General features: G+C 40.8%; 1 protein-coding gene across 1 annotated transcript in view; it reads left to right on the top strand.

Annotated features, from left to right (window-relative positions):
* Positions 1-1,731: 1,731 nt before the first annotated feature.
* LOC136866820 (uncharacterized) overlaps positions 1,732-25,666 on the top strand; it is a 107,952-nt gene continuing 84,017 nt past the window's right edge. Inside the window, exon 1 of the mRNA XM_067143952.2 lies at positions 1,732-1,902. Within this exon, the coding sequence (XP_067000053.2) occupies positions 1,732-1,902 (171 nt within the window). The remainder of the gene's footprint in view (positions 1,903-25,666) is intronic.

The raw sequence follows: 25,666 nt of genomic DNA on the forward strand, positions 1-25,666 counted from the left end.
AAGGATGTAACGGAGGGCGCATATAAGTGCCTGGTAAGACCCCAACTAGAGATTGGTTCCATTGTATGGAACCCTCGCCCGGATTATTTGATTCGAGAAATGGAAGAATATCCAAAGAAAATCAGCTCGATTTGTTCTGGGTGATTTCCGAAAGAGAGAGTATTTTTACAGAAATGTTGCAAAGTTTGGGCTGGGAAGACTTGGAAGAAAGGAGACGAGCTGCTCGACTAAGTCGTAAGGTTAAAATCCCCGACCCGGCCGGGAATCGAACCCGGGACCCACTGAACCGAAGGCCAGTACGGTGGCCATTCAGCCAACGAGTCGGACATGTTGCGAGATGACAGTAGGCAATGGTATGATGATAAATGGGAATAAAAGTCAGTTTGTGAGTTTCACAAATTGGAAAAGTCCTCAATTTTAATTACTGTGTTGTTGGGGTGAAAGTTCCTCATGGGGATCATTGTAAGTACCTAGGTGCTCATATAAGGAAAAATCTCCATTGGGGTAATCACACATATGCGATTGTAAATAAACGGTACAGATCTCTGCACATTATTATGAGGGTATTTAGGGGCTGTAGTAAGGATGTAAAGGACAGGGCATGTAAGTCTCTGGTAAGACCTCAAATAGAGTATGGTTCAAGTGTATGGGACTCTCACCAGGATTACTTGATGCAAGAACTGGGAAAAAATCCTAATTAAACAGCTCGATTTATTCACGGTAATTTCCGACAGAAGAGTAGCGTTACAAAAATACTGCAAAGTTTGTGCTGGGAAGAACTGGGAGAAAGCAGACGAGCTGCTCGACTAAGTGGTATATTCCGAGATGTCAGCGGATAGATGGCATGGAATGATAAAAGTAAGCGAATAAGCTTGACTGGAGCTTTAAAAGTAGCAGAGATCATAATATTAAAATAAAATTGGAATTCGAGAAGACAAATTGGTGCAAACATTCGTTTATAGGACAAGCAGTAAGTTACTGGAGTAATTTATCTAGGGAAATGTTAATTTCGAAGTTCTTTGAAATCATTTAATAAAAGTCTAAGAAAACAAAAGACAGGGAATCTGCTACCTGGACAGCAGCCCTAAATGCGGGTGTCTGATTGATTGATTGATTGATTGATTGATTGATTGATTGATTGATTGATTGATTGATTGATTGATTGATTGATTGATTGATTGATTGATTGATTGATTGATTGATTGATTGATTGATTGATTGATTGATTGATTGATTGATTGATTGATTGATTGATTGATTGATTGATTGATTGATTGAGCTTTTATTAAATTACAGAAAACGTTTTGCCATAATGATGTCATCGGAATGCTTCTCAATCAACTCCAAAATATATTTCAGTCGTAATCAGTGTTTTAAAAATATTATGTATAATAATACCTGTAAAAATGAACATTCATCGGATAGCCCCTAATCTGTAAATAGATAATAGTGATAGCTATAAGGAAGTGTACGCCTGCCATATTGACGGACGTTGAACATTGAGATGAGCGCTTGCTTAAATAATTGTCATGTCTTGGGTGCGAAGTCAATATGAAATTGAACATTATATTGAAAATTAGTAATACATGATTTTGTATTTTATTACTGTATAAGATATTAATTCCTAAGTCGCAATTCGCTTTACTTCATAAAATATCTTTTGTGGGCTCAATTGCTTACAATGAGAACATTGTACAGTTGTTTATTTGCGTTTCCATTTTCAGATCACTGATGTCGAACAAACAGCTGCAGGTTCGTTGGGAGAAGCACCAAGCCGGAGTGTTAACACATTTGCGCAATTTGCTGGCCTCAGAGGCCTTTGCAGATGTGACATTATGCTGTGAGGGTCGGCGTCTCCGAGCGCATCGGGTCCTCTTGTCCGCCAGCAGCCCATACCTGCAGGTACACTTTAAATATTTCACTCTTGTGTTCATAACTTACTTTAGGGACCCATTCAAATAAATCTCTCTCTGTGTAAATTGTATCGTGAAAAGAAATAAAGATCTCTCTGCTTTTCTGCAGAACAAATTCAACTAGTGTACTCGAGAAAGTAAATTCAATTTTGTAACTTGTGTTTAGAATTTGGAAAGTGGATATATTTCAATTCCATTTCGGTAATATTTGAAAGTAGATTACGGAAGAAAAGTTTATCTTACTTATTGAACTTGTCATAGTACAGAGTTGAAATGAATCTACCGGTAAACTTTAAAAGGTTGTTCAAAAACACTGGCCGAGTATTTAAATATAAGAAGCCCGTGGTCATCGGTGACTCTTTGAGAATAACTGCATTTCTTTGTGTTTTAAACTTGATTACCTTTGTGTAGGAAACACAGAGGTATTGGTAACATACATGGAGAACAAAAAATTGCAGCTGGGAAATAGGCTATACTGTTTTATTTTTGCTTTCAAACGTTTTAGGTCGCAGTCTACAAATGTATCGACTCCGCGAGAACAACACAGTTACGTAGACCTAATACTGAAAACAATGGAAGCCCTATATTAATTGATGCAAGAAGTGCAAAAAAATCCAAAGTAAAACAGCTCGATTTATTCACGGTAATTTCCGACAAAAGAGTAGCGTTACAAAAATTCTGCAAAGTTTGTGCTGGGAAGAACTGGGAGAAAGCAGACGAGCTATACGGATGTTTCAGTCCGCTTTGATGTATTTATATACAAGCAAGTGCACGTAGATTCGATAATATTGAAGTGTTAACACGAAATAGATAATTTTGATTGGTTAAATTTTCTGCTATTCTTATACCAGATAGTTCACTGGAGTCATGAGCTTCAGAATCATGTATATTCGAGAAAGTTTTCCCCTATATTGACAAATAATCTGCCGCAAAAGGTACTGTAAAATAAATAACCAGGTGTTTCAGTGAGATTGCATAGTGATTTGGACAGGAGAATACCTATTATCGTAACCAATCCCCCTTCGCGATGACATTCCTTTCATAGCAACTTATGCAGTACATCTTCCTTTACACAATTCGTCAACACCGTTTTGGTTCCCTTGATGGTCGGTTACCATTTTCGTTTAAAGCTGATTTTGGGTACCGGATGGTCCGTCAAGAGAACAGTACACCCTGCTCTTTGGAGCAGACGTATCATGATATGATAGTATGATAAAATTATAATGAAAAATGTCAAAACTGACACTCGAGGTACTTTGTAATAGTTATCACATTACGTCATTATTTCTTAAACTGAATTCAAACTATTCAACATCGTATCACTATTTGTTGTTACAAAAAATTTTAGGTCTTCGTACTGCAAGGAGAACCCACCCGTCCCGTTGATTTATTTGAAGCTGTAAGACATGCACGAGTAATCAAGCATGTTGGCTCTATCCTGTGGCAGGAAGTCACCTGAAGAATCGAGATTTATGAAGCTACTCCCGGAGGTGACGAAGGAACGTGAAGGATCCGTTGTCAAGTAAATTATTGCAACTGTCGTGGATTAAATATATATGTCACTTTGTTATAAAGTGAAACAGAAATTCTTTGGAAAGTAATTTATGTTAGGTGAATTTGTGCACAAAGCATTAACATCAAAAGCAATATGGGCCACTCACTTAAATACAATCACTCTCAATTGTGTGAAGAAAGGAACTGGAATGACCTACCCACAATTTATTCTCTGCAAGTATCCCTGTGGATCAGTGGTAAGGATTTTTAAAGAGCGGAAAGGATTTCTCCTTTCTTTAATGTTTCAACGTCTCATCAATCTTCGGCGCTCTATATCTAATGATGTCGGCGTGAAAAGAATCTCTAATGACGTATTTTGTGCTTATCCGGCAAAATTAATTAAAAATCCATAGATCGCCAGAGGACATTTTTGTAGAGGTTATGAAGGATAGTAAACTGGAACGTCCAAATTGACATGCAGGCCCCTCGAATGGCATTAAGTCAAAATATCTGCTCATGGCAGTTAAGGTCACAAGATTATTATTATTATTATTATTATTATTATTATTATTATTATTATTATTATTATTATTATTATTATTATTATTACTATTATTCATTTAAAGTTGCTGTAACTAGTAGATCATAAAAATTAGTTTCAGGTAGTATGATTAAAGATAAAATTATTTTTCTATTTCAATTGAAATACATTTTAATCCCCCTTCTATCCCTTTGGTAAATATAGCTAATTAAGGACCTTTTTATTTTCCAAACCGACTGCTGCACCCTGAGGTGGTCTGCAAATAAGGGAGGGTCATGCGCTCAGCATGATGGTATCCGAAGTTGAGTTTGCTCATGATAATTGCGAGGATTTGCAATTTAATAAATTCAACTTAACTAATAAATCACCTTTAACGACATCTCCATCCCCACATTATACACAATAGAATTATTCAAAACAAATTTCATGTTACCTTGATTTTACGTGAGCTAATATCGCTTAGAAGTTTGATTTTCTGTACTTTTCAGTTCGTTGCTGAGCGATTGTGGAACTGTGGTGGTCTTAATTACATTTTAGGATGATGAACAACTGGGGGAGCAATACTCTGTTAACATTAATCAGAGTTAATAAGTGGAAGGCGTCCAGCGCTTCTAGAAATGTAGGTATCGGCTAAAGAAAGACGAGGGCCACTAAGGGCATGAAAGCGATATTCTCCCTAGACCTTGTGACATAATCCGTCAGGGTCTGAAATGAAGAAGAGTTAACCAAGAGAGGTCGGAGAGGATAGATAAAATTGAGGAGCCTGGCACAAGTCGGTGGAAGCAATGCCAGGCCTCAGCTAAGGGCCTCATGGACGCTAACCCATGCTCTAAAGTTAAGAGCCCCTAGGGCACCTTTCAATCGCTTCTTACGATAGGCAGGGGATGGCGTGGGTGTTACTATACCGCAAATACAAGGGGCCTTTCCTAAACACAACATCATAATAGTATACTACACGGGGAATTTAAACAAAAGTTTTACAAAACCTAGTACCTGGGTTTCTATGTTAATACTGCCGTTGTTAAGACTGATAATCTACAGAATATTCAGCATATGACTAATCTAACTTGCACAAGCTCCGTTTATATATTATTGTTTATGCAGTGAAAGGTACACTTTGGAAACTGAATTTGTATAATTGAAGTGCAAGAACAGGGTGGCTCCACCTTTTGGTCAAATTCATACGTTTGTGGTCTCATACAGTATTATAAGGTGCATTGTAGAGCGGCGGGAGCTGTCCCACTGCTTGATTTTGTACAAAAAAGAATGCGCTCCTGGAGTTACCTCGTTTCTGCTGCAAATGTTCCACGTTTTAACGCAGAATAGTCACCTCCTTTCTTCAGTGGCATTATTTCTTCAGGAGACGGAAAGTACACCCACCTTCTATTGGGGAAGTGATGTGCGATTGAAGGGTATTTTCATGTGCGGCTTGGCAGCTGGAGTATATATGTCTACTGCATATGACTCTTAACTATGCTGAATACGTACTGTACTGTTTCCTTCCCATACTATTAGTAGTGAACCCTTGACTTATAGAATTATAGGTTCAGTAGAAATAGTGTATTCAGTGAATAATTTCTCGATTCTATCCCAATTCAATGCAAAAATTGAGGCGGATTCAATATTCTTTACGTTTTAACCATTGACGTTAATGGTTGTGGTAAATTAGTATGTACTGAGATAAGAGTTATATTTACGTAATATGTACTGTGGAAAAAACAGTTTAGTCAATATTTGAATTTCCTGGGATTTTGTTCCTTCTCACAAGTTTACATAAATGGAGCCACCTCATTTTTCCACCAGACGCTTTAATTTCAAGGGAAAATTGGTAATTAAAGGCAGTTAATTGCAATGTAATTTAATAATCGATACATTATTTATTCATCTGCTGGTTTTGATTATGATTCGGAGAATGTGGGAAAAAGAAACAGCTAAGAACATCTCCATTCAGTTACCTTTCTAATGTTCTCTGCTTACGATGTCTCTAGAAGAATGTACAGTAAGAACTGGTCAAAACTGGTAGCTGGTAGCTAGTGATAGCTCAAGTGGGTAGACCGTCGTATGGGGCATTGTGAAAATCAAATATTTCATTCTCCCTTTCAAATTTCCGATGCTCATTGTTTCTCTGTTACATAATACAACGAGAACAAGCTGGATTTTTGAGAAACAATGGAATACAGGAGTGGATTTTAGAGATTAGACAACGCATAAAGAAGTGCTGAGAATGTATTACATCCTTGTGTTTCCTCGAATAGAATAAGCATTTTGACCGCATTAAGTGGCACGAAATATAGAGAAAATTAAGTGAAATAGGAGTGGCCGATCACACTATTAAGTTCATCAGAAATCTGAGCGCAGATGACATGGTAACACTTCAGAAAGTTCAAGCCAGCTCATTTGAACCGTCGAACGACGCACGTCAACGGTGCATTTTGTGAAGAATTCTGTTTAATCCAGATAGTCCTGAATTATCATTTTTGACAACAATTCATCAACAGAAGCTGTTGTTAATGGCGTGACTGGTTCATCTGAAATGACAAGGTGTATATTTTCTTAATTGTTTAAGGCCATCAAAGACCACGGTAAGTGCGGCCCAAAATCATTATATTCGTTCTCTGGTAACCTGTTTCTATCATGGCGCCGTCCTTTTTTTATTTGTTAAACTCTTTCTCTTTTTTGCTTGTTTTTGGTTCTTGGTGGAGGCCCTAGATTTTGTTAATCTGTAATTCGTACTTCGTTCGGTTTGACTTAATTCAGTCTTTTCTTGGTACCAATTGCCCCCCTTGAAACACTTACTCGAAACTTCATTTGTGTTGAGTACTATTTTAAAATATTGTTCCGATAATCGACTTTTTCCTGCCCCGTGGTGTAGGGGTAGCGCACCTGCCTCTTACCCGGAGGCCCCGGGCTCCATTCCCGGCCAGGTCAGCAATTTTTACCTGGACTTGAGGGCTGGTTCAAGGTCCACTCAGCCTACGTAACCAAAAAAGTGTGTCAAAAATCAGAGTGACCGAATATTTATCGGAGTATCTGTATAAATTTAAAAAAAAAATCTCAGGTTTCCTTGTACGGTATTCTATATGATATTTCTCATAAGTAGAGCCCAAATTTCCACGCACTAACAAATATCAAAATATGCGCTATCATATGGAAAAATATGCACAATAAACTGGAAAATATGCACTGTCAAAATTCAGTTCATTTTGAAACATTGTACAACAACTAATTTCTCCAATTTGTCTTGATTTAATCTCACCCGTTTATCTGTCAGCACATTCTTACGTACAGAAAATTATCTTTTTACGTCACAAGAACTGACAGGTGCATTACTAAATAAATACATTTGAGACAAAGTGAGATCAAATTGTACGTCTTTGCATTTTCACTACAATACGTTCTTTATAAGCTTGACGAATTAAAAATCAGGATTTCAACGAATCACTTCGTTCAACCTGTTTCTACCTGCCGCAGCTACTTCTCCGTGTAATGATAGCAGACATATTTGAATGCCCTCAATAACTGGTAATGATTGCCTGCTGCGATAACAAAGATGTATGACGTGAGAGTTCCGGGTAGGAAATTCCAGGATAACAACGAAAGAGGGTTCACTGCAAAACCAAGGTTTGTAAGTTTCTATCTCAGTAACGCCCCGTCACAGAAGTGCTATACAAGTCAATGAGTAATGCACAGTTTACGGTTCAATTTATAACAATGTGTAACTAGGACACCTTATTCCTAAGAAGTACAGAGATCGACGTGGGGCCTTCCGGGTTACGTCAATGTGTATTCAAGAATAAGTTAAGAAAATGCCTGGTTAATTGGATTATAGGACCCCTACCGCATGTATTCACTTTGATTGACACATAGGATGCCAAGAATACAATCTCTCCGTCTCTCAGGAAGAGACATACTGCATAATGTGGGAAAATGCTCCCAAATTCTGCAAACCAACATTCATGAAAGGCACTATCATGCAAGTTAACATTATATATGCGCCAAAATCAGAAGAAAAGTCACATTATACAACCTTAAACGTCCAAATATTCGCTTTCAAATCCAAAATCTTCAAATTATGCATTATAAATGAAATTTTTTATAAAATGGTCAAAACATGCAAACGTGCAAGGGTTTGAATCATTAAGCCATAAAACAAATATTTCCAATGTTTGAAAAACGTAACCACCTTATTTAAAAATATATACACTGACTGACAGAGCAAATGCAACACCAAGAAGGAGTGGTTCGAAAGGGATGAAAGTTGGGGAAAAAACAGAGACGGCACGGACGAATAATTGATGTTTATTTCAAACCGATATGCAGGTTACACAATGCGCACGGCATCGACTCAGTAGGATGTAGGACCACCGAGAGCGGCGATGCACGCAGAAACACGTCGAGGTACAGAGTCAATAAGAGTGCGGATGGTGTCCTGAGGGATGGTTCTCCATTCTCTGTCAACCATTTGCCACAGTTGGTCGTCCGTACGAGGCTGGGGCAGAGTTTGCAAACGGCGTCCAATGAGATCCCACACGTGTTCGATTGGTGAGAGATCCGGAGAGTACGCTGGCCACGGAGCATCTGTACACCTCGTAGAGCCTGTTGGGAGATGCGAGCAGTGTGTGGGCGGGCATTATCCTGCTGAAACAGAGCATTGGGCAGCCCCTGAAGGTACGGGAGTGCCACCGGCCGCAGCACATGCTGCACGTAGCGGTGGGCATTTAACGTGCCTTGAATACGCACTAGAGGTGACGTGGAATCATACGCAATAGCGCCCCAAACCATGATGCCGCGTTGTCTAGCGGTAGGGCGCTCCACAGTTACTGCCGGATTTGACCTTTCTCCACGCCGACGCCACACTCGTCTGCGGTGACTATCATTGACAGAACAGAAGCGTGACTCATCGGAGAACACGACGTTCCGCCATTCCCTCATCCAAGTCGCTCTAGCCCGGCACCATGCCAGGCGTGCACGTCTATGCTGTGGAGTCAATGGTAGTCTTCTGAGCGGACGCCGGGAGTGCAGGCCTCCTTCAACCAATCGACGGGAAATTGTTCTGGTCGATATTGGAACAGCCAGGGTGTCTTGCACATGCTGAAGAATGGCGGTTGACGTGGCGTGCGGGGCTGCCACCGCTTGGCGGCGGATGCGCCGATCCTCACGTGCTGACGTCACTTGGGCTGCGCCTGGACCCCTCGCACGTGCCACATGTCCCTGCGCCAACCATCTTCGCCACAGGCGCTGCACCGTGAACACATCCCTACGGGTATCGGCTGCGATTTGACGAAGCGACCAACCTGCCCTTCTCAGCCCGATCACCATACCCCTCGTAAAGTCGTCTGTCTGCTGGAAATGCCTCCGTTGACGGCGGCCTGGCATTCTTAGCTATACACGTGTCCTGTGGCACACGACAACACGTTCTACAATGACTGTCGGCTGAGAAATCACGATACGAAGTGGGCCATTCGCCAACGCCGTGTCCCATTTATCGTTCGCTACGTGCGCAGCACAGCGGCGCATTTCACATCATGAGCATACCTCAGTGACGTCAGTCTACCCTGCAATTTTCATAAAATTCTGACCACTCCTTCTTGGTGTTGCATTTGCTCTGTCAGTCAGAGTATTAGCATGGAAATCTGAGTTCTACTCATAAGCTTTACAAGTACAGTGTGATACAGGATTAGCTTTAACTGTAAGTTTAGCAAATTCACCTGTTTAAGAAACACGGAGAGTGTTCTATTCCATATAGGTGTTAACACAATATTAATTATTACACCTTTTCACTTTTATAGACTGAGCATTAATCCATCCACTGCCACTGAAATAACTCATGGACACTGTACAATAACAATCAATGCAGAGATGCATGTGACCGGGCGAGTTGGTCGTGTGGTTACAAGCGCGCAGCTGTGAGTTCGCATCCGGGAGATAGTGGGTTCGAACCCCACTGTCGGCAGACCTGAAGGTGGTTTTCCGTTGTTCTCCATTTTCACACAATGCAAATGCTGGGGCTGTACCTTCGTTAAGGCCACGGCCGCTTCCTTCCCATTCCTAGGCCTTTCCTGTCCCATCGTCGCCATAAGACATATCTGTATCGGTGCTACGTAAAGCAACTAGCGAAATGCATGTGGCAATACGTCACACACACAGTACGTTCCAGTCTTGAGCCGAGGATAATTTAACAGGCGCAATATGCAATCCTAAAGACACTTTAGAAACGTGCTACAGCGGGCGGTAATTTGCAAGTATGGTCTGCAATGTAATTAATTAGTATGAATGTATGCATTAATTTCATTCACAGCTGCAGTAGTTAAGTGTGGATGGAGCCGACAGTGGGAGGGAGTTTCAGTCAGGATGAGAGTACGGACGTAATCGTAAATGGATACCTCTATCTAGATTATCTACAATTATCCCTAGCTCCCTGGAAGTGATAGTGCCAAGTCGTACTTCCCTTTAAGACAATAATATCACTCTCTCTTCCACCACTACCACCACCACCACCACCACGTAGTAAGAAAACGAGCCTTAAATTCATTATACAGTAACAGTTTTTTTTTTCTTTTTTTTTCTTTTTTTTTTTTGCTATTTGCTTTACGTCGCACTGACACACATAGGTCTTATGGCGACGATGGGCAGGAAAGACATAGGAATGGGAAGGAAGCGGCCGTGGCCTTAATTAAGGTACAGTCCCAGCATTTGCGTGGAGTGAAAATGGGAAACCACGGAAAACCATGTCCGACTGGTTGGCTGAACGGTCAGCGTACTGGCCTTCGATTCAGAGGGTCTCGGGTTCGATTCCCGGCCGGGTCGGAGATTTTAACCTTAATTGGTTAATTCCAATGGCACGGGGACTGGGTGTATGTGTTGTCTTCATCATTATTTCATCCTCATCACGACGCGCAGGTCGCCTACGGGAGTCAAATAAAAAGACCTGCACCTGGCGAGCCGAACCCCTCCTGGGATATCGCGGCACTAAAAGCCATACGACATTTCATTTTACGGAAAACCATCTTCAGGGCTGCCGACAGCGGGGTTCGAACCCACTATCTCCCGGATGCGAGCTCGCAGCTGCGCGCCCCTAACCTCACGGCCAACTCGCCCGATATACTGTAAGAGTGGGTAAATAGCTTATGTCATGCAAACATACATTCGTACAGTCTGGTACAGTAAGGTTCGTTTTCATTTATACTGCCACATAGGAAAATGAACACAACGAAAACTTTTCTGATGGACTGCATATTCATATGTGGCTGGGAGGCGTGACCATTCTTAAGGAGAGTAATGGATAGGAAGAGCATTGTGGGATACGAAGTTTTGCTCGCACAGCGACGATACGCCATTTGCGTGTGTTAAAATGCCCTTCAGAATGACAATATTTTTCGGTGTGTAGTAGTTCCATCAGCTCAATAACCAATTAATTCACTTACATTCAGTACTTCATTTGTTCTTGCCAGATTTGAAGAAATGGTAGTTAGTCACCGAACCGTGACTAATCCACTTGACCATGCACTTGCGACTTCTTGTCTCACCTAGTATTTGTTTAAGCGACAGACTTGAACTCAACTTCGTTACCGCCACGTTTCAAATTAACGATTTGTAATGGATGGACACAATGCTGTCACGTCACTAACATAATTAAATGCAGATGGTAGTGGAGTGACTCTCCTTACAGAACAAACGAAATTAGTTAGTAGGAAGGCTTAGAGATTGGTAAATGCTGATTCCGTCAGCTTAATAATAAACAATGCATTTTATAAAGAACTGCATGGCCTGATTTCCACACCTACAGTAAAATGAGTGTGTGTATATCCTAACGAAATAGATTTCTGCTAACTTTCAAGTAAATGACAAAGGAGGGATGAACTGTTTTGTTTAAGACCTCTCATATCCAATCTCAATGGACAAATCACCTCAAGGTATTAGTAAGGCAGGATTTCAACGACCCCTAAATTACTAAGAATGCAGGGCGGACGCCGAGGTTCAGCATTTTATCTACAAGAATTCCTCGACTGTCTCGAATGTTACCACACTTTAATGACATTCTAAACCTATGACAGCAATGACCACACGATCGTACCCTCAGAAAATCTTCTCCCTCTGCATCTGTAGTTTTATGTATGGTAACAAATTTGATATGAATGATATCAGAGTTCTGTAACGGTCGACGAATCCTGTTCATATTTTATTCCCACACAGTTGATGCTTAATTCATAAATAAGAAATTATATAAAATTTCATGTCTCACTGGTCCAAGATGTAGTCCAATAATAAAGGATATAATGCAATTAGTTATCTGTATAATACATATCCTTATGTTACGAATTACATGTAAAGATAAAGTTGAACACCTATGATCATCAGTAACGTAAAACTCGAGTCATACTTGCTGTACAATAATTTGACATAGTTAATGTCTGAGTACTTTAGTGTTATTTTTTCCAACAGATATATAATTAAGATTAATCATGACTGTGCACTCGAATCACCGTTGTCATTTACTTGATGGGACTATGCACTCTTAACATGTATTACTCAAAGTGTCAAAATGGGACATCCATATCCTTTCAAACACATTTTGGGTCAGGAATTCTGAACATGGATACGAATATAACACGTAAAAATCTTGCCCTCTGATTATGTCTGACGAGCTATATCAGAACTTGACTGTTCTGAACATTTCCATTACATATCAGGTAATATTACTACTACTGCTACTACTAATAATAATAATCGCATGACCTCAAACAATCATCAACCATTTTAAAGTGACGTCATATGGGCTGCCTGTTTGTCAATTTTGACGTTCCATTTTACTCTGCCAGATGGCAGAGAGGGGTGGTGGTTATTATCTATGGCAAAGCACTATTAGGCAACTATTTCTTTGGTACATCTAGAGTATACTCCAACTGAAGAATGGACATCACAATCTGAGTGGATAAGAAACTCTTCACAAGGAATTTCTAAATAGTAACATGAAAAAGTGCCATTAAATGCATATAATTTCCCCTCAGAATAAAGTGCATATTTTATGAATGTAATTCTTACAATTATTACGTGTAATAGCATGTAGGAGAGAGAGCTATATTCATTACCGAATCTAGGGACATCCCACCCTAGAAACATAATTCGTCGCTGAGTGAGTCAAACCACGTATCCCACAATGCTCTTCATATCCTTAATACTGGTCACACCTCCTGGCCACATAACATGGATATGCAGTTTTCGACGTGTTCATTTTCCTATGCCAATGTGTAAAGGAAAATGATTCTTACTGTATCTTACTGTAGGAATGTATGTTTCCATGGTATATTTTCGCACTCCTATATTATCATGCATTAAAGTGCACTTTCGTTTACACATCAGCGTAGGAAAATGAACAGAATGAAAATCTTTCTGGTGGACTGCATATCGTGGCTGCCGGGGCAAAACCTCCTATGTGAAATATTTTAGCTTAGAACCTTGGCCGGTAATATTCTGTCATCTAAGGTGCAATATTGTGTGACTAATATCAAGGCATTCTCGCTCTTCATAATCTATGTGCTGCGGGTCAGTATATCTCCAAAAATATTATCACATAGGATGTTTTGTCCCGGCAACGACGATATCCATTTGTCGCCCGGAGATGTGACCATGTTTGAGGAGAATAATCCATAGAAGGAGCATTGTGGGATACGATATTTTGCTAGCGCAGCAGCGATTTCCTACTATAGCAAAATGCTACGAATCGTCCGATATTTTTCATGCATCTCGACTGAAGAGATACTGCTATTGGCTGAAATTTATTACATATTGCGTCATTCCCATAATTCACCACAGATTTCAATACCAACGACGGTGTAATAAATGCTCGAACAAATTGTTATAAATTAATGCACACAATGTTCATCATGTATGCAGACAATAAACCAACTGTGATACATTTTATAATCTCTGACGCCGAGTGAATATTTCTAACCATTATGCTGTAGTAACCAAATAGTCTGTTACAACACAGCTGGTAATCATGTCACGAATTAAGATTATTGTGTTTGTAAGTAAGATGAGCATCGGGTGAGTTGGCCGTGCGGTTAGGGGCGCGTGGCTGTGAGCTTGCATCCGGGAGATAGTGGGTTCTAATCCCACTGTCGGCAGGCCTGAAGATGCTTTTCGGTGGTTTCCCATTTTCACACCAGGCAAATGCTGAGGATGTACCTTAATTACGGCCACGGCCGCTTTCTTCCAACTCCTAGGCCTTTCCTATCCCATCGTCGCCATAAGACCTATCTGTGCCGGTGCGACGTACAGTATAGCCCCTAGCAAACAAAAAAGTAAGATGAGCGCCTAGCAACATGATTATAACACTCTCATGCGGTAAGTTGAAAGAAGTGATAATTCTCGTTTGGCTGGGGAGAAACTGTATACCTTCTTCGAGGTGCCAAATTAAGTTCAGCAACTAGAAGGATGTATCATCTGATCAGCTGATATGGTAAGGTATTGTTCTCGGGGGTCCATAGATTTTGAAAATCAATGACGAAGTCATGTTTTATAAACCATAGATCATAGAGAGGAACGAGAAAATCGGAGAAAACTGACCACCAGGTTGTATAACAATAAGGAGCTTTGACGTGCCAGCATTTCACTAGAGATTGTGATTCTAGAAAATTGGTCTATTTAGCTATCCAAGAAATAATAATCGGCAACGCTGGTGCATTTGGAGGGTGATCATTAGATTCATTAGCAAGTGAATACCACTGATGAAGATGATCCGCTTCTTATGAAATAACAGTGATTTTTCGTTCTACTGCCTCTTTGAGGCATCCTTGAGAGTTAATGCAATTCTTTTGACTTTTTAAGGATTTTTTCCTTTGTAAGGAACAATTTTCGTTGTGTTCATTTTCCTATTGTCACGTGTATAGGAATATCGTCGCTGCCGGGACAAAACCTCCTATGTAAAATATGTTAGCTTAGAATTTTGGCCGGTAAGGTTCTGTTATCTAAGGTGCAATATTGTGTGAATATTGTCAAGGCATTCTCGCTCTTCATAATGTATGTGCTGCGGGTCAGTATATCTCCAAAAATATTATCACATAGGAGGTTTTGTACCGGCAACGACGATATGAACCTCACCACTCTACCACGACGATGAGTAGGAACCCATATGATATGAATATGAAGGAAGCTTTAAATATAATTTAGGGAGAAAATTGACCGCGAAAAATGATAAAATAACCCCGTCAATCCACTGTTAAATGTTTTAGTCGGAAAGGATTCAAAACAACTTTCATATTGTTCTAAAAATGTTTTCGTACCTTCTTGCCCCCAGAGGCCAGCAGCAAAGTCCAGAATTTGAATGCATATCTTTGGACGACGGTGAAAAAGTTCATGTTTTCCATGGTGATGTAAGCTGTTGTACCGCATCTTGGATAGGTATCGTTTTTGTAATGCTGGTTTTATAAAGACTAACAGCACCAGCTCTTGCCACGAAAGTCTACGAAACAACACTTTACGTTGAAATAATATTGATGGTGGAACGTACGATCATGGTGGAATTATAACATGTGTAAAACACTGGGCCTATTAGTTGAAAAGAATGAAAAACCAAACGTTTCTTGAAGCTACATGCTTAGTATAACTGCGCGAAACATGCGTATTTCACCTTCAATGACAAGTAATAATACATAGCAGTATGTTGTACTCCACTTTATCCAGCTAGCAAAGAACTGAATTGTGATAGCCAAGAGTCATTGCCACTACCGTGGTTCAATTCCAGGCCAATGCTCGTAGGATTTTGGAGTTAAAAGTCGCGTCCCTCTTGTTCGGATTCCATGTAAACCTGAAGTACCCAAGGCTATGATCACCGCATTAACAGTCATGTGAAACTACAGGCTGCTTGCTTCAGAAACTGGGTCCATTTCGCTCCTAAAATCAAGGTATTTGTAAACCTCGAAACTTGCAGTGAAATGAGCTGTGACTATATATGCGGGCCCAATTACCATCACTTTGAAATTTAGAAGAATTTTATACTAATAGTTGAGTGGAACAAGCCAATTAAAAATTTAATATACTGAAAGTAGGACGACTATTGCTGCATATTTATATTTCACACGTGCATCTACTACTAAAAGGAAATACCAGTCAGAAATATTCGAAAATAAGAAGCGCAGTGTTACTTAGCTAATGGCTAACATGCACGTGGAGAACTTCCACTGATCAATTTGTTATTGGAGAAATACAGAAGTTGAGAGAAGAACACTTTGGAGTAATGCATTTAATATTGGGGTCGAAATCATGAATTATATCTTAATATAAAATAGAGCTCCAGCATTATTTATAGTTCACCCGAAAACCTACCCCACCCCTAAAGTGCACCGACATTTTACACAGGGTCGTATTGGGTCAAGCACTGGAGGGTATTAAAAATCTATGGACCTTTAAGAGCAAGAGAAGTATTGCCACTAACTACAACGAATGATAATTAATATCGGCCAAAAGTAAATGTTTATTGACCCTTGGAGATGATGGAAGAAATGAAAAATTAACCACTAACTCAAAATAATGTAAAATGTTAACATATCCGTAGGACATTCCGGCATAGGAATAATCGTTGGCCTGATGAAATTAATTTATTTTTAGACTATTTTTGTGATTTTTTTCGCCTAAAGACAAGACCGAGTACAGTTCTAGTAAGTATCATTGCCATGACCATGAGTGCACGAGAAAAATTGTTTAGATTGTTCCCCATACACTGGAAATGTATTACACAAACACTGTGCTGATCTGAGTGGGAACTACATTAAATATCTCTATTCACCTCTAATCCAACTTGAAATATCGCCAACAGGACACACATAACATCGTGAAAAACACCCTGGTTCAGATATGAATCCAGGACACAAAATATATGACCACATGGCAGAACTTGTGTCATCAATAAAATACAACGTTATACACTGTACCCTTGTGACTGTCTTCGCGATATGGATGCAGTACAACAAACAACAATTCAAACATTGGCACGATGAATCCAGTCGAACACGGCAACCTCCCAGTTAGGTGACCACGCCAAATGCGGTCTCCGAGTTTCGAATAAGTGGTCTCCCCACTAAAATTCCTATCATCCTTAAAATTATGGCTGTATAACGCTTTATCAAAGACCCTATCTATGATAGAATTAAAACGAGGAAATAATACCCTCCCATCATGAATCACACAAAAATTTTGTTTGTTTGCAAAGTCCAATATCAATGCAAAACGTTTTCTGCCAAATCTCGTCTCACACCAGACATTATTTTTCTGAAAGCAAACGTCAGTAGACTCATCCCGACCCTGGGAGTGTCCCAACACATAAACAACTGGTAGTGCTATCCCTCTCATTAGGAGCCAGTCACCACAAATCTTTTTCACGTATGGGCTAATGTTCACAATCTCAAACACACTTTTCTCTGCCTTCTGGGCTTTAAAGAACTCGTCGCCCATACAATCAAATTCAGCCCTTTCACCCATTTGATTCACTGAGGCTACAGATATCGTCGCCTGAGAATCAGTACCTTGTATGTTACAATGCTCCGCCCATCCATTATGTTCCTTAAAATACAGATCACACCTCCGAGTCACTTTTGGATATGCAGTCGAACAGAACAGTATTCCTCGTGTTAATATTTTCCTATGGTTACGTGTATAGGAATATGAACCTTACCATACAGTACAGTACAGATGTATGTTTGTATGACGTATTTACGCACTCCTGCAGTATACTGTCTATAATGTTCATTTTCCTTTGTAGAGCGGCATGCCTAAATGAACAAAACGGAAAGTGTTCTGATGGACTGCATATCCATACGGGGCTGATAGGCGTGACCAGTATCAAAGAAAATAATGGGCAGGAAGAGAATTGCGAGTTACGAGGTACAGCTTTTTAGGCGTCGGTATAATAATCCATTGCATAGCGGACATCAAATCTCTCCACTTCAGAGTCTTGGTTACGAAACTCGCGACATCTGTAAATAACGTTGTTTTCTATCCTCATAGCAACTTAATATATTCTTGAAAATTGTTGTTCTAAGGTATTTAGGGTGAAGCTGCTGCATTTTCTATTCACAGCCTTAATTCTTACAACAAGAATGTCTCTCGTCTAGCTGAAAGGTGGTCGACGTTCGAACGTCGATCACAGATCCTCTTCATGTCGTGCTTGGGCGTACATAGGATTATTCTACTATTAATAAATCGCATGCACATTACTTTTAATATCCCGAATACCGGTCCTATTCCAAAAGTTCAAACGTATCGGATTTTGCATTATTTTTTGTTCTAAAAATAACATACGGAGCATTTAAAAAATGCTCATGCTTTCAGATGCAATACTTCAGAATATGTTAATTACTGTCGGTTGATATTAAGGAAACAGTATTTTGAGAAAAAAGCAATTACGGCTTTCTCTACATTTTTTCCAGTTGTACGTAAAAGATTCTATGACTTCGAGTGGCAAAGTCTCAAACTGCTACCTAACTTAGTTTGTTAAGAAGACCCACAGTTAGCGCAAGAAGTCAAAACATAGAAATACAATTTTTACACCACAGACACTTTCGTTCAGCCCTGCTGTAAACTTTCCACCTCCGACTTTCAGTCCCTTTCCCCGTAAAGGGTAACAATGCATACACATTGTTGTTGGGCCTTCAAAATCCTCTAATTGTAATATTTTAGCTTAGAACTTTGGTCGGTAAGGTTCTGTCATCTAAGATTCAATATTGTTTGAATATTGTCAGATATTTTTCGCTGTTCATAATATATGTGCTGCGGATCGGTATTTCTCCAAAAGAAGTGAATGAAAAGATACCGGACAACCAGTTCGGCTTTCGTCGAGGAAGATCGACTCTGCATGCAGTACAGAATCTACTAGTTGGCAAATGCTTTCGCTTTGGTCCGTCTTGCGACGATCCACGAATTTCACCTCTAACGTCGCAATACGAATGCCCCCGCCTGTCCCTATTAATCATTACCTCGGATTCCGAAAACCAACAAAATAGAACCGAGGTCCTATTCCATTATTGCATGCACACAGTATTCAGGCGCAGCCGGCCTGCTTTAAGCACTCTAATTCGTTCAAAGTAAACGTGCCGGCCCACCTCGACGCTCAATGAAGAGCACCGCGGTAGGATTTCATCGGGGTCCGCCTACGGCGGGCAGGAACCGCACGCGGATAACCACGGTGGCCATCGACGACACGTTAAGACACCCAAAACAAACATTCTTAGCAATCTTCATTGATTACAACAAGACATTTGATTTCCTAAATAGGCAGAAATTAATCCTAGAAGCGATCTTAGGAGAAAATAACAGATTAGTCACCATAATAAACACCATCTCACAGTAAACACAATAACTGTAGATGATGGAACCAATATTTCAGATAGTATTATACAAGCAAATGGAGTCCTATAAGGAGACCCAATAAGCCCAATACTTTTCAATATGGCAACCGCAGATATTGTGGAGATGGCCATAGCTGACAATGTACCAGTAGTAGTACACATGTATGCAGATGACATGATCATCGGCTCCAATAACAAAGAAGAACTATAAAAATCATTTGACAGACTACAAAACTGAGCTAAGCAGAATGACTTCACTATTAACAGAAGCAAAACCGTGCAAATGATTTTCAGAAAGGGAGGCTAAATAGCCAAAAAGGATATCTCACAACCTGAAACGATGTCTCTTGAAGAGAACCTGTTAGGGATCTGCCAGTGACGTCTCACAACAAAAAAGCTGCGCATAATGCGACTGAGAAAACCAGCTTATGAACTATAGCAACATTATCCAGGTGTCTGTATCGCGCATATTACTTGGCAATAAATTGTGTACTTCGTATGTGATATGTGATCATAAGCTTAAATATTACGAGTCATGAATGATTGAAATAAATACATTCAAGTATTCTATCAGCACCGGGCCTGAACCTCTGAAAACACGGCTTTACGTTGGCCCGTTAACCGCCTCGGCCACAGAGAAGTCTGTTTATTACCTCCGTATTATTGGATTGTAATCAACAAATATTCGTACATTAAGCCATTTTTCTACACTAGAATCTACTACCCGATGACAGGGAGATATTTTCAGGTTAGATTATAAACTGCTGGTTTCATAGCTCTGAAGAAATATGGATTGGTGGAAAACGTAAACTCGTATCCCCATCCCAAGATGGTGCAGCTCTTCTCTGGCACAGTCCCAATGGAGGCGAGTTGCATGTACCATTTCAACCACATACCAGCCCTCCTGCCATTCTTAAATTTCTGGCAGTACCGGGAATCGAACCCGGGCCCCCTAGGATGGCAGCGCATAGCACTAACCGTTACGCCATATAGGCGTGCATATGGATAGGTGATTTACCCGGTATAATGTACAATGTAGTTTTAAACTAGATAACTTCGGCTTTTCTAGAATTTATAGTACGAATACTTAAGTTGAGATCACTGCAGTATACAATAAAACTTTGAAACAGTTTGTTCAGTTCGGAATGTTGAATACTTGAAGTTCTCGTCGGGTGAAGGAGGACATTCTCCCGCTGTCTCTATCAATTTATTATCTCCTCCAGCACGTACGTCTCTCGGAACTAATGATCTGTAAAATTTTGTACTTGATCTAATCGCTGTGATCTTTTACCATGCATGCTTGCCTTAAATACCTTTAGTCATACTAATAACTTCAAGGTAATTTATTGCACGGGTCCCAGTCGTGATTGCCATTCTATAATTTACAATGTTGTACCTGAAACGAAACAGGAGGCCGAAGTAAAATATTGCATGTCTATTTGAAGTGTTTCTATATTAACATCAGTGGGACCTGTTTATGGGCGGATGGAACATCTAACATACAGTATGGTTTGTTCCTTAACTTAAATTTCTTCTAATCCGTTTAAACGGCTTATCTTAATAGCTACCCTTTTCAGCTTATTCCAAATCGATGGCCTAATTAGAAAACCACGTATCTCACAATGCTCTTCATATCCAACCTTAAGACTATTCAACCTTAAGACTATTCATGGATATGAAGTCCATCAGAACAATTTTCGTGGGGTTCATTTTCCAAACTCACCCAATAATGGTAATCGTCATTATTTACGGTAACTTATGTCTGTGTCCGCCTCTGTGGTGTAGTGATTTGTGTGATTAGCTGCCACTCCCGGAGGCCCGGGTTCGATTCCCGTCTCTGCCACGAAATTTGAAAAGTGGTACGAGGGCCGGAACGGGGTCCACTCAGCCTCGGGAGGTCAACTGAGTAAAGGTGGGTTCGATTCCCACCTCAGCCATCCTGGAAGTGGTTTTCCGTGGTTTCCCACTTCTCCTCCAGGCAAATGCCGGGATGGTACCTAACTTAAGGCTACGGCCGCTTCCTTCCCTCTTCCTTGTCTATCCCCTCCAATCTTCCTATCCCCCTGGAAGGCCCCTGCTCAGCATAGCAGGTGAGGCCACCTGGCCAATGTACTGGTCATCCTCCCCAGGTGTATCCCCCGACCCAATGTCTCACGCTTCAGGACACTGCCCATGAGGCGGTAGAGGTGGGAACCCTCCGTGAATCCGAGGGAAAAACCGACCATGGAGGGTAAACAGATTAATAATGAAAGAATGAACTTATGTCTGTTATAAGGAACTGAAACAGTGTGTAGATTTTATCTACTATTACTGTTCTAAAGCAACACTGGACAAGGATAGAATTGTTCGTTGAAAAACGTACAGGGAAATAAATTACAACTATAAGCAACTACCGGCGTCACTAGAGCTTCCGGATACCAATTAGATATAAATTAAACAGGGAAGGTGGAATTCGCTAAAGGTGAATAGACAAGTCGCAAGGACACTTCGCTGCTCGATGTAACGGCTTGCATTTAAAAAAAAAGGTAACTCGAGTAGATTAGCTCCTCGTGAAGAGGTAGATTGTTCTCTAACTTGCGTGACTCTCGGTTCTTACCAGCATCCAGACTGTAAACAAAAGTTACAACGCTGTGCTTCTCGGAAACTTGCGTTTATGTTTTGGGTTCAGTGCGCTTATCTTTTACAGTTCTGTTTTTTTTTTGTTTTTTTTTTTTTTTGCTGAAATGGTGTTCATTCTGAAGGACATTTTTGGTACTATAGAGAATATTCTCGAATAAATTAAGCATTCAACTAGTAGTTAAAGTTTAACAGGTATTTTCCATATTTTTTAAATTTAAGATGCTCCATAAACATTTCATAATATCGGTTCGTTCGTAATCTGTTTACCCTCCAGGGTCGGTTTTTCCCTCGGAATCAGCGAGGGATCCCACCTCTACCACCTTAATGGCAGTGTCCTGGAGATTCAGACGTTTGGGTTTGGGATACAACTGGGGGAATGACCAGTACCTCGCCCAGGCGGCCTCACCTGCTATGCTGAACAGGGGCCTTGTGGAGGGATAGGAAGATTGGAAGGGATAGACCAGGAAGAGGGAAGGAAGCGGCCGTGGCCTTAAGTTAGGTACCATCCCGGCATTTGCCTGGAGGAGAAGTGGGAAACCACGGAAAACCACTTCCAGGATGGCTGAGGTGGGAATCGAACCCACCTTTACTCAGTTGACCTCCCGAGGCTGAGTGGACCCCGTCCCAGCCCTCGTACCACTTTTCAAACTTCGTGGCAGAGCCGGGAATCGAACCCGGACCTCCGGGGGTGGCAGCTAATCCCGCTAACCACTACACCACAGAGGCGGACTCATAATATTGGTCTCAATTTAAATTTAAATTTCTTCAACTGACGAAAATTGTTCCACTATTTTGTATTTGTCTTTAATATTTATTTTTATCAGTCGTTTATATCATCATTCAGGGTACAAGTACTGCAGTTGATACTACTGTCAAATACACGATAAAGACAGGGCACTGATTGCTGATGATCTAAGAAAGAAACACTTGATAAATATGGAATAGGACAAGATATACTTGCTGCTGGACTCAGTGCAATGTATAACTAATCGAATCTACGTTAATAATGTACTGGACGTTTCTAGATAATTAGGACTATCACAATATTATGTAGAGATTTGAGAGTAACGAGTTTACAGTCAACCATATCTACGGTGCGCGAGCAATTCCTCATATCGCACAATGCTCCTCCTATCCGTTATTTTCCTTTTTCCTGTGCCGGTATGAAATTGTTCCGTACTGTAGGCATGTACATGCTCACTAAGTACTTACGCACTCCTATATTTTAACCCTAGAATGATAACAAGGAAATTTATCGCTTATTGGTAACTATACGCTTCCAAGGCGTACACGGCGCAAAACAACGCCTGTTCTGTCTCCTCTTTTCTCCAACATTCTTCATGATAACTACATCACTAAGTATAGAGGTGAATTCAATTATATTTTCTTTCTGAAATTTGAATTAATTATTCTGTTTCCAACACAAGATACACAAGGCACAAGTGGTACATATGTACGTAAATAAACACCAGTAAGAAACTAGACTCTCAAGACAGCCTTACTAGCTCGTTGAAAGTAAATTCTTGTTCCAGAAGTAACTCAAGTAAAAGAAAAATAACCTACAACAAATTTGATAAAAACTCATATGAAATAAACTAGAAAGAATCACACCAATTGATATTAACTATGCGCCTCTCAGGCGCACATTACGTAAGAGGGATTATTACTCACCGAACGTGGGCAGGAACACGGCTGGGACGTGACTGACACACGTAGTGGGGGGGGGGGGTGTTTGAAGCATAGCTGGAGGGTAGGAATGCCCTGTCAAGGTCACTCGCTTTGGCGGGCATTTACATTTGCGTGTACGTCTATGAAGCGTATTGTTACCATTCTAGGGTTAATGCATTTTAGATTCATTTTCCTTTCCACCTTCGCACAGGAAAATGAACACAACGAACGTTGTTCTGATAGACTGCATATCCAAGTGTGTATGGGAGGTATCACCTGTCTTAAGGAGAATAATGGAACGTAAGCGCGTTGTGGGATACGAGGTATTGTTCGCGCACCAGTTGATATGTTTCTATCGCGTATCGCTATACATTTTTTGACATTATTTCGCCCTAGCTTTCCACATCTAAACATTTATTTAAAAGCGGCCCAATGTTGAACAAGACCTCTCACTGAATACGTTTTTCTTTTTACCACTGGCTTAACGTCACATTAACACATCGGAGGATTTCGGCGACGCAAGGATGGGGACTGGGAAGGTGGCGGCTGCGGACATCATTATTGTACAGCCTCAGAATTTACCAGGTATTAAAATGGGGAACCTCAGAAAACCCTCTTCAAGTCTGTCGACGGTGGGTTTCGAGTCCACTATCTCCCGAATGCAAACTGACAGATACGTGACCCGAAACCCGCAACCAGGTTGTTCGGTGTAAACGTTTAGTTAATTCCCACTTACACGTATAACACAGCCAACTTGCTAGCCATGACCGTTAAAGCGTCAAGTCCATATGGTCTGAAACTGTGGTTAGCTGGTTCGAGTTCCGTTGACCGAAAACATTTCACAATCAGAATATTGGCCGGCAAGATAAAAGAGGTGATGGTATACAACATTTAATTGCGTGCCAAAAGGCCGGACTCAATTGCAAACCTCTCTGTGGTGGGCTTCGCCATCTCATTATCATCATCATCCCCCATCGAGACGTGCATGTCACCCATGGTCGTCAAATGGGAAGACCTGGACCAGGTGAGCAGAACGTCCCCGGACACTTCCGGCACTATAAAGCCATACGATAAGTAAGTATAACATTAGCTGCTCTACCTCTCTTTCGTTGATCACTTACCTTTTGTACAATCATTGTATTAGAAACTCCATCTAGCGGAAATGCGTGACAGCTGTAGGCAGAGCATCATGCCGAATAGTTCTAGAACATTGTAGGTCATTATGCTCGTGAAGCCCCGCCGGCGAAACGTGCCTGATAACCGGTATTATAGTGGTGGACATAGGTTTGGGTGTAATGTGACTGCAATAATTAGAGCTAAGAGATCGTTTAGTTTCCAATGACCAGATATTACGGCATCTTTCTTAAAAATATGGAATATTCCGGGATAAAAACACACTCGTCCGCCTCTGTGGTGTAGTGGTTAGCGTGATTAGCTGCCACCCCCGGAGGCCCGGGTTCGATTCCCGGCTCTGCCACGAAATTTGAAAAGTGGTACGAGGGCTGGAACGGGGTCCACTCAGCCTCGGGAGGTCAACTGAGTAGAGGTGGGTTCGATTCCCACCTCAGTCATCCTGGAAGTGGTTTTCCGTGGTTTCCCACTTCTCCTCCAGGCGAATGCCGGGATGGTACCTAACTTAAGGCCACGGCCGCTTCCTTCCCTCTTCCTTGCCTATCCCTTCCAATCTTCCCATCCCTCCACAAGGCCCCTGTTCAGCATAGCAGGTGAGGCCGCCTGGGCGAGGTACTGGTCATACTCCCCAGTTGTATCCCCGACCAAGAGTCTGAAGCTCCAGGACACTGCCCTTGAGGCGGTAGAGGTGGGATCCCTCGCTCAGTCCGAGGAAAAAACCGAACCTGTAGGGTAAACAGATGATGATGATTATGATGATGATGATGAAAAACACACTCAGTACAGCCACTAAATTAATTATTTTTACTCTTCTATGTGAAAAATTATCATGCAGACGGCATGTAGATATATTTTTAATGCCCCGTTTAACAAGAAAATGAACTGAATAAAACGTGTTTCAAAAATATCTATTGTTTTCTATACAAATTATTTCGAAAAATTATTGTGGAAATGTG

This window comes from Anabrus simplex, chromosome 1 (assembly GCF_040414725.1).
Source record: "Anabrus simplex isolate iqAnaSimp1 chromosome 1, ASM4041472v1, whole genome shotgun sequence".
Taxonomy (NCBI): domain Eukaryota; kingdom Metazoa; phylum Arthropoda; class Insecta; order Orthoptera; family Tettigoniidae; genus Anabrus; species Anabrus simplex.